This window comes from Parasteatoda tepidariorum, chromosome 5 (genome assembly GCF_982258835.1).
Source record: "Parasteatoda tepidariorum strain Cologne lab strain chromosome 5, Ptep-v5.0, whole genome shotgun sequence".
NCBI classification, from domain to species: Eukaryota; Metazoa; Arthropoda; class Arachnida; order Araneae; family Theridiidae; genus Parasteatoda; species Parasteatoda tepidariorum.
In genome coordinates, this window is record NC_141759.1 from 38,079,717 (window position 1) to 38,094,414 (window position 14,698).

The following is a 14,698-nucleotide window of genomic DNA, read 5'->3' on the forward strand; positions in this document are numbered from 1 at the left end:
TATATATTTTTGCAGGTATGGTTCCAAAATCGACGTGCAAAATACCGGAAGCAGGAAAAGCAGCTACAGAAGGCACTAGCAGCGCCCTCTGTTCTTCCAACCTGCAATGGAGCAATGATGCGTAACATATATCCTACCGCCACTGTGGCTTCTAGGGGCTATCAATATCCGCCGCCAAATGCCATCAATAGCATGGGAGGTCGATATCAACCTATGGCCTCCAGTTATCCACCGATGGCGGCGCAGCCATTCTCTATGGGCCACGCTAACCCTAACATGGCGGCTGCCATGAGGCAAGACGCTGACGAAGACTGGTATAATAAGAGCTTCCCCGCACTAAGAATGAATACAACGCCTCATCCTAACCTCTCGGCAGCACCTATGCTACAATATCAAACGTAATAAATAGTGCAATGACATTCTTTGAAATTTTTGTACAAGTTCTAAATAGCGCCGTGGACACCAAAAGAAAGCATTCTGAAGTTTGGTGCTCTAAGTGAGGAAAAGCATATTACTGAAACGCACGCTGAGGAAATAAACCGGTGGATCAGCTCGTGGCATTTACTGAAATGTTACTAAGGTTTCAGTTAGATTAAGAAAATTAATTATAAATTTTATACAGAATCGGCTAATACAGGAGGAATTTAAAGTTACACACATCATAGTTTAACGGTCTATAAAAGTGTTTAGGGATTTTGGAAGCCAAATTTTGGAACTCAAGCTTAAGGTTTTACAGTGAATGTTCAAATTCCATTTTTCTGGTTCAAATTCAAAACGCTCCCACTCAATTTTTCTCACATCTAATATCATCGTTAATTTACTATTGGTCGACTATTGCAGAAATTTTGTTTGAACTTCTCTCAATCTTTCAATGATCAAGACCAATGGCCTACCTCCTTTATTCTAGTCTACTAAAGCTCTAGTTTTTCCTGAAATAGTAAATAAATCGCATCACCGGGTAGTAATAAGGTTTAGGACGGATGTGTTTTTGCGCAACTCTTCAATGAGGTGAGTGCATGACTTTCGAGCAAAATAACAACCCAACATGTTCCTGGTAAAACAACATGTCGCTGCCTTGAGCAACAAAATTTTCATTAATAGTCTGAATACAAACTATCGATTTTAATTGAAATTCATTCAAAACAATATTGCATTGCCGCTTACCAATGGTAAATCAAATTTCCATGCAGTTTCGCTGATTTATAGACCCTTACACTCAGAAGTGCGCAACTTTAAACTGTATGCGACATATTTTTTTGGCAATTAGTGTAATAATGCAATTTTAAATGGCAATACAATTTATAGAGTGAATAGCTTCAGAGACTTTTTAATTGCTGAATCCTTATAATTGCACAAAATTCACTTAATGATTTCAATGCCAAATAGTTTACATTTGATTAGTTTTATATTTTTAATCGATTTTTCACAAGCTATTTACAATTTATCAAATGTCTCATTTAGATAAATCTTCAATTAATCCATTTGTAAAAATTAAATCTTATTTAATTCAATATTGATTTTATTTAACTCGCTCAACGTAGCTCTAAAATTTCAAATTATTCTTTAATAAAATAATTTGTCACACAGACGTGCAAAACTTGTCAAAAGAGATTTACCGCTTTTATAGCTCTTTGAAGGTCTAAATATCTAATCAGTGTTGTTCATTTTAACACAAAAATAGAAAGATTTCGACAAAACAGCGTGCGTGTTGAAAGCTACTGAAGAAGAAAAGATCGCAAAGCAAAACTCCTTTTGTATAAATACCAAGAACTATGTAAAGATGGAATTCTATTCTTCAACATTGTGCCGCGAACTACGTTCAAAGAAACTTAGTAAATATGTAAATTTCACTCGCGATTTAAAGTTGTTTATACTCTTTCACATTTGATACCATAAAGAAATAGACAAAATGATCAGACGTATCAGTACTTATACAAAGCAAGAGGTTCGTCAGCCATTCTTGGGGAAGATTTTTACTGTACATTAATTACAGTTCCACTCATCAAAAGAGCGTCTAACAGTACATATATCTATTTATATCTGTATGTTATGTATATGTAAATATAGTATACATTCTTGTATTTACGCGTATGCTGGTCATTGTATACACATATGTTATATATATGGACAATTTCCTCAATTTCTAAATAGTTTTATACCCTTCGTTTAATCACTGTAACATATTCAGAAAATACATCTTTTTCTCACTTTATAAAAAAATCATTTTTATAAATATTTTAACCCCATCAATTTTAAACTGGACATTTTTCAAATAAGCATCGCACGACAATACGTACTACATTTTAGGTACACCTAAATAGGTATGTAGGTTTCATTTGTCATTATCTATGACTTTCTAAGCAATAGTCAAAAATCGAAACTTTTTTTTTCTATTTTAAATTGCCATTATAATACATCATAAGATCCATAACTTTCATTTGTTACATTAATATACCCAATACTAAATATCAGGTAAGTGAGCATTCTTAGTGAGGAGATACCAAGTTGCTCCACGTTATGGGCAATTTTTATTAGTGGTAGCAAAATTTAGGCCTACGTGTATTTTTCTCGGACTGGTAAATTTGATTTAAAGTTATTTTGTCCACCACTACGTATAAATAATTTAAAAGTTTATATCAAACATGCGCCAATCAAATTTATAAAGCATCTTGCTGTAAATCTTTCAAAATGAGAGCTAAATTTTAAAAAAATCGAAGTTTACATTTTTAAATTTTCTTCCACTTTGGAAAATATTTTGTTGGGAGTGGTAGATAGCAGTGGAAGTGGTTTGTTTAGTGTTTTATTTTTTTATCCATTTAAACTTATATTACACACCACTATATATATATATTTAGTTCTTAAATGACACCACTGTATATCAACTTTCAATTGAAATTTGACTGTAAATTTTTGACAATAAGGTAAAACTTTTTCACAATTTATTTTCAATTAGAATTCTAAAAAACACAGTTTTCATGGTGGAAAAGTAAATTCTTAATTTGATTTATAATTATCGATTTATATTCATAATTTTTAATAATAGGAGTTATTGTGCTATGAAGGAATAAGCGTAAAGCTTATTTTAACAGCTGCAGCTTTGATTTGTCCTTTTTTAATTGACCAATAATTTAGTTTAAAAGAACAAATATTTTCACGGGGCCAGAGTGGACTTATCTTAACAAAGTATTTTACTTATTGTTATGTATACTTGGAGGAAATTTTCTTATTAAGATGCCAGCTTGATAAATCAGACTTACAAATGTATTTTCTTTACTAAATAACATATAGCGGTGGTTACAAATTTATTAAATGATGGAATTATGCTTTATTTTCTGTAACACTATTAACCCTTTGATGCAAAATTTTCATTAAACGAATTTATAATATTTTTTATTACTTTTCATTATTAGTTTGTATTAATTTAGATCAAGATAAGTGAAAACTATATTATATTTGGCATTTTAATAGTTTATGGTTGCGAAATACAGCAGTAAACCCTGGTGTCTTTTTTCTGCGTTAAAGGTAAAATCTTCCAAACACTTATAATAAAACAATCATCTTTCAAATTTGCAGTTATTGAAGTCTAAGAGAAGCAGTTATTGATCTATGACATTACTTCAATTTACAAAATCAATTTCTGAATGCGAAAAAATGAATTTTTTTTTAACTACTTTTTGGATTTTATATTTTAGTACAATTATAATTCCGATGATCTAACAGATTTTTTTCGAAACTATTAGTTTGTTTTTAACAATTTAAAAATACCAAAATATATTTTTCTTTGTATGTAAAGCGTCAGAAAAAGTATATGCTAAAAAGGACAGTGCTGTCCCTTTTAGCATATAGCATAAACATATAGCATAGCTTTTAGCATAAACTGCGTCAAAGTGTTAAAGTTTTCTAAAAACTGTAGGAACCCTGATAAAATATTTGCATATTTACTGAGGCAGAAATTATGGATTCCTACAATATTTAAAGTGCTAATGCAATTTCAATTAAGGCTAGCAAAATTTGTTTAATTTTGCCATTACGTGAAACTTTACCGAACTATTAACAGTTATTGTTTATTTGTTAATTATTTATTTATCACTGTGGCCAAATTATTGCAAATCAACTTCATTATACGTGAAAAATTAAGAAGCAAAGAGTGAAATTTGCTATTACTTTAAATATTCATGAAAAATCTCTCACTAAATTGGGAAGAGTTTAAAGTTTTATATTAATTAGGCTTTAACGTTAATTAATATAAAGTAATTATCAAAATTAGTTATGTTTTAATTTTAATTATTTTTTAATGATTAACAATAAATTAAATAGGTTTTTAGATGTGTCCCCGTGAAGTGGGGCCTAGTATGGACAAAAGCAACTTCGAAAAGAAATTATTTTCAAAAAAATAAACATTATATTTGGCATCCAAAATGAAAATAATCGTCCAATATTCAATAAAATTTTTTAGATATGTTCGAACAAATGATTAGTAATTTTTTCCGGCCAAATCGTAAAAACTGTAGCCACCTCTTCCCAAAATTATTTGAGAAAAAATACAAGTATTTGATCAATCCAAATTGTCATCCTTTGTAGCATAACACCCACATTTTAAAGCAAATCAATTCTGTCAAAACAAACTGCAATGACTTGACAAACGTTGAATGTTTGAAATACAAATATTTTTCCTCTGGTCGCTTTAATTAAAAATTGCTTATATTGTATTGCTAATTGATAAAATACTATCCATACAACAATACAAAATATTTTTGTAAAAAAAATTTTTTTTTACTTTGTCTGATATTAAATCCACCTAAATCTAAAAAGAAATTAATTGAACCCAAGGGAGGAACTTAGTGCTGAGATTTCATTTGTGTTGAAAAAATTAGGTTCTATGAATTGCTAGCATACTACTAAATTAGCGCAAATCAGTATGTTTCTTATTTTTATTTAATGTTAAAGATGACGACAAATTTTTTTAAATTATGTCATTTTCTATTTAATCTTTGTGAAACATATCTCTTTAAGACCGGTTTCTCTCTTTAAAAAGCTCAAAATGTAAAAAGTGATGAAAGTTATTTCGTTTCGAGGATTAATCTAAAAAATAAAAGATGCTTACTAGAATACATTAATAATTTTAAAATCTATGTTTATGTTTGTAACAAGACATCTAGAATAATTTAAAAACTAGAATGGTAGCTGAGAGAAAAAAGTTTTTACATGCAGTTTAAACATAGTTTAAAACACATTTTTTACCACTCTTCACCCATTGGGTTGATAAGTAAGGGATTAAATAAAATGTAATAAATAAAAATAGTATTATCCAAATGCTACGAATTTCCGTATTAATTGAAAAAGATTTCTCCCAGTTGCCAGTTAAAGATTTCCTTGATGTGTCGTCTTATACTGATCAATTAGGAAAGTGCTTTTAAAATAAAAAGTGCTAACGAGAAAAAGAAAAGTAAAGAAAATTATTTTGATTTTTGTTCCATTGCAACCAAATTATTTTTAAAAAAGGCAATTAAAGTATTTAGAAAATAATTGTTGATGCGTCACATTTTGTATAGCTACCCCAATGTTGCTATATTCAAAATGTTTTACCTCAGTGTATACAACTGAAAGCCTCCACACGGTTTTTTCTAGGTAGTCCGATTAGATCACTATGAAGTTAACCAATTAGTGAAAGAATCATTTAATAAGAAATATATTAAAAATTAGAAAATGGTAGCAAGTATATGTCCAAAAATTTTTTTAATTTAGGAATATAATTGGTTTGTTTTATTTACTTGTCAACCACTACAGATTCAATTCTCAAATATATATGATAAATTTCACTCAAGTACTTTTAAAATAAAATTTGGGTTTATGCGCACAAGTTGTTCGCTTTTTAAATAATCTGCGCATCCTACTTATAAGAAACCGTGTGGAGGCTTTCTGATGTAGAGGGTGATGATATGGGTCGCTGCGTGGCCCAGGTGCCCAGTTTTTCTAAATAAAGCAAGCAAGTAGTTGCATCATCCTAATAAAATATGAAACTAAGTTATTACTACTTTTTATTTTAAACTTTATTCTATACTCGTTTAACAGATCAGCTCCACCTTACAGGGTGTCACCTTTATTCTAAATTCGATGATTATCCAGGATTTTCGAACTAACTATAATTTCAATTACTCTCAACTAATTTCTCCAACAAATCTGATATTGAGGAATAGGAATTAGTTTCTAAAAATAAATGGAAAATTAACAGATCCACTAAAAGAAGTTTTTGTTTGGGACGGTAGCCATTCCGGTTTAATCCATTAGATTTAATTAATTTTAACCACCACTATATATTATTAATTTAAACATTGTTTTGTTTAAATGATGACGATTATTACTATATCCTTGACTATTGTTTTGTGCACTACATAGTGGTTTAGTTCACTATCACTTAATAATTACGTAAATTCTAGTAAATATTGGACAATGTCTTTATAGCCTTTATTCTTGCCAAAAAATACGATCTAAAAAAAAACAATTTTGAAAAAAAATAAGAAATATCAGACAAGAAATATGATCTAAAGATCTATCTGATTAAAATATATAAAATTACAAATGAATAACCGCTGGTATTATAATTTTATAAATAAATGCTGATAGTTAATAATGATTGTGTGATTGTTCATGCAAAAATCCAATGACTTTCCCCAAATTAAGAAAGCACAATAGAGACTGTAAAATGAAAAACTATTTTTATTTTCTAATTTATTGTGAAAAAAAAATTGTTTATACTTTAACCCATGTATTTTAAAATGTGTCTAGTCAATAAAAATGTAATATATTTCCTTCATTTCTTGCTGTTTTATTCATTTTTCATAGTTTTTTAAATTTATTATTAGTAAATTTAATTAAACTGTGTAATGGACACTTTCAAAAATCTTAAAATGCCCAGAATCTTCTATAATCACTACTCTAAATGTATAATTTTAAAATCCTTCTCAAAAAACGGTAATATACCTAATTTCCCGAGAACTCCTTCCGACTAAAAGTCTGAGGTTGTCTGTGCTGCTATGGAAACAGGAGTAAAGTAACTTCTAATGAGGGAGAAGTGAAGAAGCAGCACTCTCCTAAACTAAACCAAAACGAAAGGGTTATTCTCAAACCATATTCGTAGTGACTTTAATCTAAGTAACACTGTAGCGTGAACATAGTAACAGAGATAAACCACTCCCTAAACTTTTGTCGTGTGAGGATACCCGGTGAAAATTGAATCTTTAACCCAGCGGATGTCAGGCATCTGACTGATATTTATGCAGCAATATAAAAAAATCATGTAATTTTTGATCGAACAAATATATTTCAAGATATACTTTCTACAGTGTGCTCCAGAATGCCATATCTGGCAAAGAATTATGAGAGATACTTATATGCACACCAACTCTTATTTTTTTCCATATATATAACACAACTGGAAGGACATATCTACTCAATCTAAATCGCGAAAAAGAGAACCGACGTTCCACAGAAAAGTTAAATACCTTTATTAGTACCTATTACCAAAATTAAGCACCATTGGCGTTAACAATATAGCGATTTTTTACGTTTCCCCGAAACGAATAACTATTTTTTCTCCATTGCTTCAAAGTAAGTAATTTGTATTCATTTTAAATTCAGTTCAGTTGATTTCAAAGTGTAACTACAAACAAATTAATACGTGATTGCATAAAACTAGGAAAACTTATATGGTGACGTAGTCCTCGTGTGATACCATGATCATTAAGCTTGTGGCGAATAAAATCATCGCCAAGCCGACGTAAAAAAATAATGCAACCCTAGAATAGAACAGCAAAACGTCTTTTGCAGTGTGGCGGCGTGCACGTAAAGAAAAAGGGAATAAAGTTTTATTTTCATCCAAGAATGTGATGTTTTTTTTTTTTTTAAAGCAAAATGCTCATTTGATAAAATCTTTGTACGATCTAATATGGATAATCAAATAATTATTCCATAATGGTGACCTGCGGGCGTGTTATGAGCTCGCCAACATCGATGGATGGCCCACATTAAATAGTTGATTTGCTTAAAATATAACACCCCTCCCCCCCCCCCCAAATAAAAGAAGGGGAAAAAACGAAGTCACCCGATCAAAAAACAGAATTGAAGAAAAAAATAATGATCAAAATGATATAAATAAAAAAATAATAACAATTAAATAAATTCTTTAAAAAATAGCATAAATCAACTAGTCGTATTCATTCATCGAATTCTATCACTGATAAAATTCTGGAAGAGACGTAATGTGGTGTAACTACCACTATAAATATTAAAAACCAATTGACTAGTATATAAAGCATGTCCTCATTAATCATAGCACTTTATAATTGATGTAGGTTGCCTTAGTCGATAACTCTATTCCAAGAGAGTATTTAACTTAACGAGATGTTAATATTAATATCTTAGTTCTATTAATAGTACAGATTATAATAATGCGATTCTTAGAACTCTGAAATTTACCAGACATTGCTTGTTTTTGCTTTGCAGACTTTCTATAATTATCAGAATTTCCTCTTAATTAGTAAATCAATATGATCTTTAATCTTTGGGAAACATAAACAAAGCTATTATAGCCGTCGAAGATTGGTGAGCGGAATGGAAAATTTCTGTCAATGCAAACATCAAACTCAAAAATTAAGTAGAGATAATGATAACCACATTGTATATTGAGAGAAAACACCCCAAGAGTGTCAAAACAAATTATTTTGTTGCCACAATAAGCAGTCAAGTCACATGGAGTGATCACATAAGTAATGTTCGATTAAAAGCCTGCATCCTATATCTTATTTTAAAGAGCCAGTCACATCTCAAAGCGACTGTCTAAAAACAACCGGACTGTTTATCACTTGTGCATCGCTAGTACTTAGTTTCATCAGTTCACAAAAAATATATTCATTTTATAACAATTTATTATCAAATTTCATACCTATTTATTACATAACTAGGAGGGAAAAGCCAAATTAAATCTGGTGGTAGATTTTTATTTTTGATGCCTTCATTTAATACAGTGTCAGTAAAGTTAGGGTGCACTTTTGATCGGTCACAGGACTAAAGTGCATCAGGACTTAACAATGAATGTTTTCATTTAGTAGTAGTGCATGGGGGCTGCCGCCAAAAGAATATTTCTTTCTATTTGTTACCAATATTCATATAATTAACGTATTGTGGTAGATAAAACCGAACTGTTTCAAATATACTTTTTTCCTAATAATAAAACACTTCAGTTTCATTTTTTTCTTTTCTATAAACAGTACTTTTGTTGGATGCTATGCACCCAGTGAACGCTGTTTTTCGAAGCTCTGTCGCTGAAGAAAAGCCATAGTTTAATTTCCTTACACTTAAAGCAATGCGCTAATTTTAAACTATATAATATTGCCGAGAAAAACTGTCTGGGCTTTAGAACAGAAAATAACTTTAAAATCTTAAAAACTATTAAACTTTTTAAAAATTCGCCATTTTGGCGACATTTTTCTACTTAGATGAAAATTATCAAAATCACTGCCTTATTCTCAGTTTTTGTAAATTTTTACAGCGGAGTAAGTTTTTAAATATAAAAAATTAGACCACAAACGCTTTTCATTTTTACAAAACTGTGGCCTTTTCTCCTTATTGACGTTTTTTCCAAAAATTAAGACATTCGAATGCACCATATATTTTAATAATATAAAAAAATCCATAAGATATGAAATTACTTGAATGCGATTTTCGGAAACTAAAAGTGGTAGATAATACATAATGCTCTATTTGATGCAGAAAAATTAATAGGAACAAAGCTTTTTTTTAAAAAAAAAAAAATATTTAAAATGGACGTTTTTTTAGGTAGAAGAATAATAATAACACTGAACACCCCCCTCTTTCTTTTGAAAGCCTCTTGTCCTACCTTTTTCGTCTCAGAATGGACAAAAATGAAACTATTGTTTTTTTAAACCTACATAAAAAAATCCAGTTTTTTAAATTTATCCTGTAACATTAATTTATCGAAAATCAAATTAGATACATTTTTGTCAAACAACTTTTATTCTATAGTTTCACAGTTTAACACATAAGACAGAAGACATACAAAATCATCTCAAGTTAGGAAGAAAAAACAGTATTTTGTGCCAAGGATCAAACAAAACAAGTGAAAAGCATTAGAAGTATCAAAAACAGAATCAATCTGTATAACATTGCATCATTGACATACAAAATGCTTTTACCTCAATATTTAAAAAAAAAAATCATTTATTTTTAATTCCCTTGACTAGTTTACATCAATAATGAAACAAATATCACTAAGCCTTTTGATAATTAATAACAAAATATTATAAAGAAAGAAACATACTTTTTTCGGATTCTTGTTATAACAATATTTTGTTTTTCACTATTTTAAAACATAAATAAAATTAAGAATTATAAAAATCAAACGTCATGTTGATTCTTGTGAGAACTTAAAAAATTTTTCAATACAAAAAAATTAAAAAAGAAATTAATAAAAGTATATTTTATTTATTTACAATTAAAAAAAACTTAACACAACTTGCATTAAATCTTTAACACTAGAAAAATCATTTTTAAGATCATTAAAAAAATGTACTAGTTGACTTTGTTTTTGAGAGTTCTACACTTTTTGTAGAAGTTACGAATTATGAGAAAATTGGAGGTTTTTGTAAGTGCCAAAATTAAAAAATCTACCTAGATTAAGAAAAACAGACTTCAAAAAGACTACTATAGGAAATTTATTTTTTTTTATTTTTTGAGGGGGTAGAGAACAAATAAAAATGACAAATAGAACATAAAACTATGTTTTGACGATTACAATAAGAATTACTTTATTTTGAAATTGTGTTACTTGCTTTTTGAATTGTTTCAAACATACCATTCCATTTTATTATCATACTATCAGTTCCAAAACTACATAATTTTATTTGTCTTGATTTACTTTTTACTTATTTAATTAATTTGCTGTCAAATAAACTACTAACTGTTAGTTGGGTCAAGCTAAATTATTTGCTATTCTAGTGTTGAAGTAATGCAAGTTGAGCAATATCATCAGGAAATAACCAAAGAAAAAAAAGGAAAACAAAAAAATATTTCAGGTTATTAGCTTATTATATAACTTAAATTTCTCTAACAAAAATGTGATATTTAATTGATAGGTAAGGAAAAAAATATTCTGCATAAAAAAAAATGAAAAGGTCCAATAAAAAGGTTAATTCTCATATCAAATGTGTTTTCACAGAAAAATAGATTTGACCTTTTTATGACAGAAGGCTAAAATTTAAATTCAGCAGACAAGAATAAACCAACATGCTAACTTTCTTAATAATTAAAAACATACCAGGTGTCCAAAAAAGAATGATCAAAAAATCAACTAAGCAGTATGGTTTTTCGTTTTTCTGCTTCGAAAACAAAAGCATTAATTTTTTTCCAAGTTTCAAAATTAGTAACAAAGTTCAACTTAACTGGAAAAATTCATAAAACAATGTTTTCAAAATAATTGTTTGCAGCAATAAGATGAATACCCCCTTTCTAACACTTGCAGTTCTTGTGAAATAGTATTTCCCTTGGTTGAGAACTGCAACAAATTTTTAAAACAAATGGAATTTTGATAAAACTTTTTTCAGACTTTAGAACACATTTTCTAGTCTTTCTGACCTTTTTCATACATCTGTTTCAGTTATTTATATGTAGTTACGGAGTCAATTTTTTCTATTGTAATATATTAAGATATTAATGCAATGATTTTTGATACCAGTAGAAAAAAAATAAATTGTGAAATTACGTAAATTACAAAAATAACAGACGCCTCTGCAAATATTTTTACTGAAATAATCTGATATGCAACAGAAAACATTGCTTTATAGTTAATTAGTTTTTTCTAAACAGTGGTGCCATCAATTGATGAACTTTGTAACTAATTTTAAAACTTGGTGAGCATAAAATTTCCAGTTTCTTAGGTAGAACACAGCAAATTATAATTAAAATCATCTGTCATATTCAGAACACCTGATTAAGTGATAACACTAGTAGTACTATGATCTACAATATTGAATATTTAACACTGGCTTACAAAATATAGGGGAATTTTCTTACACTGTAAAAATTTCTCAATGGAAAACATCCATACAAAAAAGAGTATACCTACAACTAACAATCACATTAACAGGATATACAATATTTCATAAACATTTAGGATGCATGTCAAGTCATGTTACAAAATTTGAAATTGGCAAGCTTGACTCTCTCACAAGCCAAAAATTTTGGCATTGAAAATATTGAATTTTACAAAAGCTTTAAAAAGAAACTTATATCATTTTGTTTCAGTGAAAATAATATTTTTCATTTCAATCTAGAAAAAAAACAACCAACATCTCATTTAAAGCTCATCGTTGGTTTACTATAACTAATTTTAAATTTGAGTTTAAAATTTTACCTATTGTAAAATATTTATTTGTATGACAATATAAAATATAAACATTGATTATGTTTTAGTGTACTTTTTTCCATTAAAATTTTCAATAAATATTATTTACACAGTAAATTGAAAAATAAATTGTGTCTATGAAATGAAATATCTGTAGTTTTCAATTCAAGAGGAAATTACACATTGATGGAAAAAAAAAAAAGAATTGATAAATATATTTAAAGACGAAACTTTAAGTAGCGTGCATTTACTCCTGCCAAATCTTCAATAATAAAAAACATTTCATCAGAATATACGGTTCTCAACTTATAGAAATTGAATAAATATTAACAATTAATTCATAAAAAAAAGGAGACTGACTGTTTAGAGTAAAACTTCTAAGCAAATAAATATCATTTTTTTTCCTTAAAAATTACATTGTTTTAAATTATACGGGGATATTTTTCTGATACTCTTTTTAATTAGAAAAAAAATTCATAAAATATTCTGCAATTTAGTAGTAGAGACAGTCAATGAATTCAACATTATTTCAATAAATTTAAAAGCAGTTAAAAAATGTTTGAGTCAAAAACAAGACTTAGAGTCAACTTAGGAAACATTTGAAAATCAATATTTTCTTTTTTTAATGTTGGATAATTGGCAGGGGTTTAGATGCACTGCACCAATCCTTAAAGTATTACAAGCATTATCACATTAAACTATTATGCTTCTAACATTAAGAGATTTGAATTGCTAAAATATAAAAAATAAATAACTTTAAAAAAAATCTAATATATGTGATACAGATAATTATACGACTTGACCTATTAAAAAAAAAACATTCTTCACATATTACATACAGAGTCAAACCTCGATAACATGGACTATCCGATATTTGGCAAATTTGAAACACCTACGCACGTCATTCTGAAAATATGAAAAAAATGAAAAATACATATCTCAGTTGCAATATTTGGTGATACGGAAGTAACAAAAATATTTCTTAAAAAAAGTTTTTTTCTTTCGTTGAGATATCTAGGTTTGACTGTATGCACAAAAGTCAATGTAAAACCAATAGTTATGAGCAAATAGATAAGTTTAGATTTAAATAAAAGATTAAATATCTTTTTCTAAAAAAAATATATTTATAAAAATTTAGATTTCACTTATGATTAAATTTTGGCACTGATTGTGAGGTTTCCTAATTAGTAAAATGTGAAATTTCTATATTTTTTATTTAAAATTTGTAAAAATGACTATCTTTTCACATTATAACAATTATTCCTAAAGAATATAAAGTTGTGAAGTGTTTATATAATATAGTGCAAAAGCTTACATCTCAAAACAAAATGTTTATACAAATTAACAATCTGCAAAAGCTGATAGTAGTTCACTTATTAAATAAAAATTATATGTACAACTATATCATAGATAATACAATCGAATTCTAATTATTTAAATTACTTTGAGATAGGAAGGGGAAAAAATTCAGAGTAGCTATCAGATTTCAAAACAAGATTTAAGTGACAAAAATCTAACAGTTAAAACAAACAAGGGAAAACAGTATAAAATGAGAAAAAAAAATTATTCATATTCTATTAATAAATATGAAGTAATTCTGATATGAATAATGAAATAATAATCTTTTTAAAAAGTACCTTTTTTAACAGATACTCCAGAGATGCCAACTGCTCCGGACAGGCCCAAATAATTTAAAAGACGGGTAAATAAATACAAACTAAAATTTGCAAATATTTGACTAATTTTGTTTCATCTGTAAAAGATTTTGCATGACTTACCGATAACAAAGTGGCGAATTATATAAGCCTTCGAATTCTTTAGAAATAGTGGTGGATAAAAACCTAATAAATTGAATTTAGTAAACCAAGAATCACAATAAATAAACTACCACTCAAAAATATTAACTCACTGTCCGGAGCAAGTTGGCATCTCTGATATTCAACTATCGGAGTATTTGTGTAGATAGTTCTACTGAAAGAGCAAAATTTCAATAAAAAACGAATGATCTTGAATCACAAAAAGGAGTTATTTTTTCCATGCATGTACATAGTTGTAAAGAAGACAAATATAATACATAAGAAAATTAACTGATACACAACAACTGTGCAAACTAAATAAGTAGAAACAGTTGAACCCAGTTATAATGAACTGTCAATGGACCCACCAATAAGTCCACTTAATACACTTAAGGAAAAAAGCATTTTCATAAGGAAAATTAATATAATTCAATAAAGTTCCTTCCTAGTGACATAACGTGGAAAAAAATATACACATGAAAAA

The 14,698-nt window shown here is 28.3% G+C and overlaps 1 protein-coding gene across 2 annotated transcripts in view; it reads left to right on the forward strand.

The window, feature by feature from the left end:
• The window catches only part of LOC107446479 (homeobox protein unc-42-like), an 83,119-nt gene extending 81,388 nt beyond the window's left edge, over nucleotides 1-1,731 (forward strand). For both annotated transcript variants that reach the window (XM_071185179.2, XM_043054190.3), the window contains exon 4: nucleotides 16-1,731. In XM_071185179.2, the coding sequence (XP_071041280.1) occupies nucleotides 16-402 (387 nt within the window). In that variant the 3' untranslated portion in view covers nucleotides 403-1,731. The remainder of the gene's footprint in view (nucleotides 1-15) is intronic.
• The last annotated feature ends 12,967 nt before the right edge of the window (nucleotides 1,732-14,698 follow it).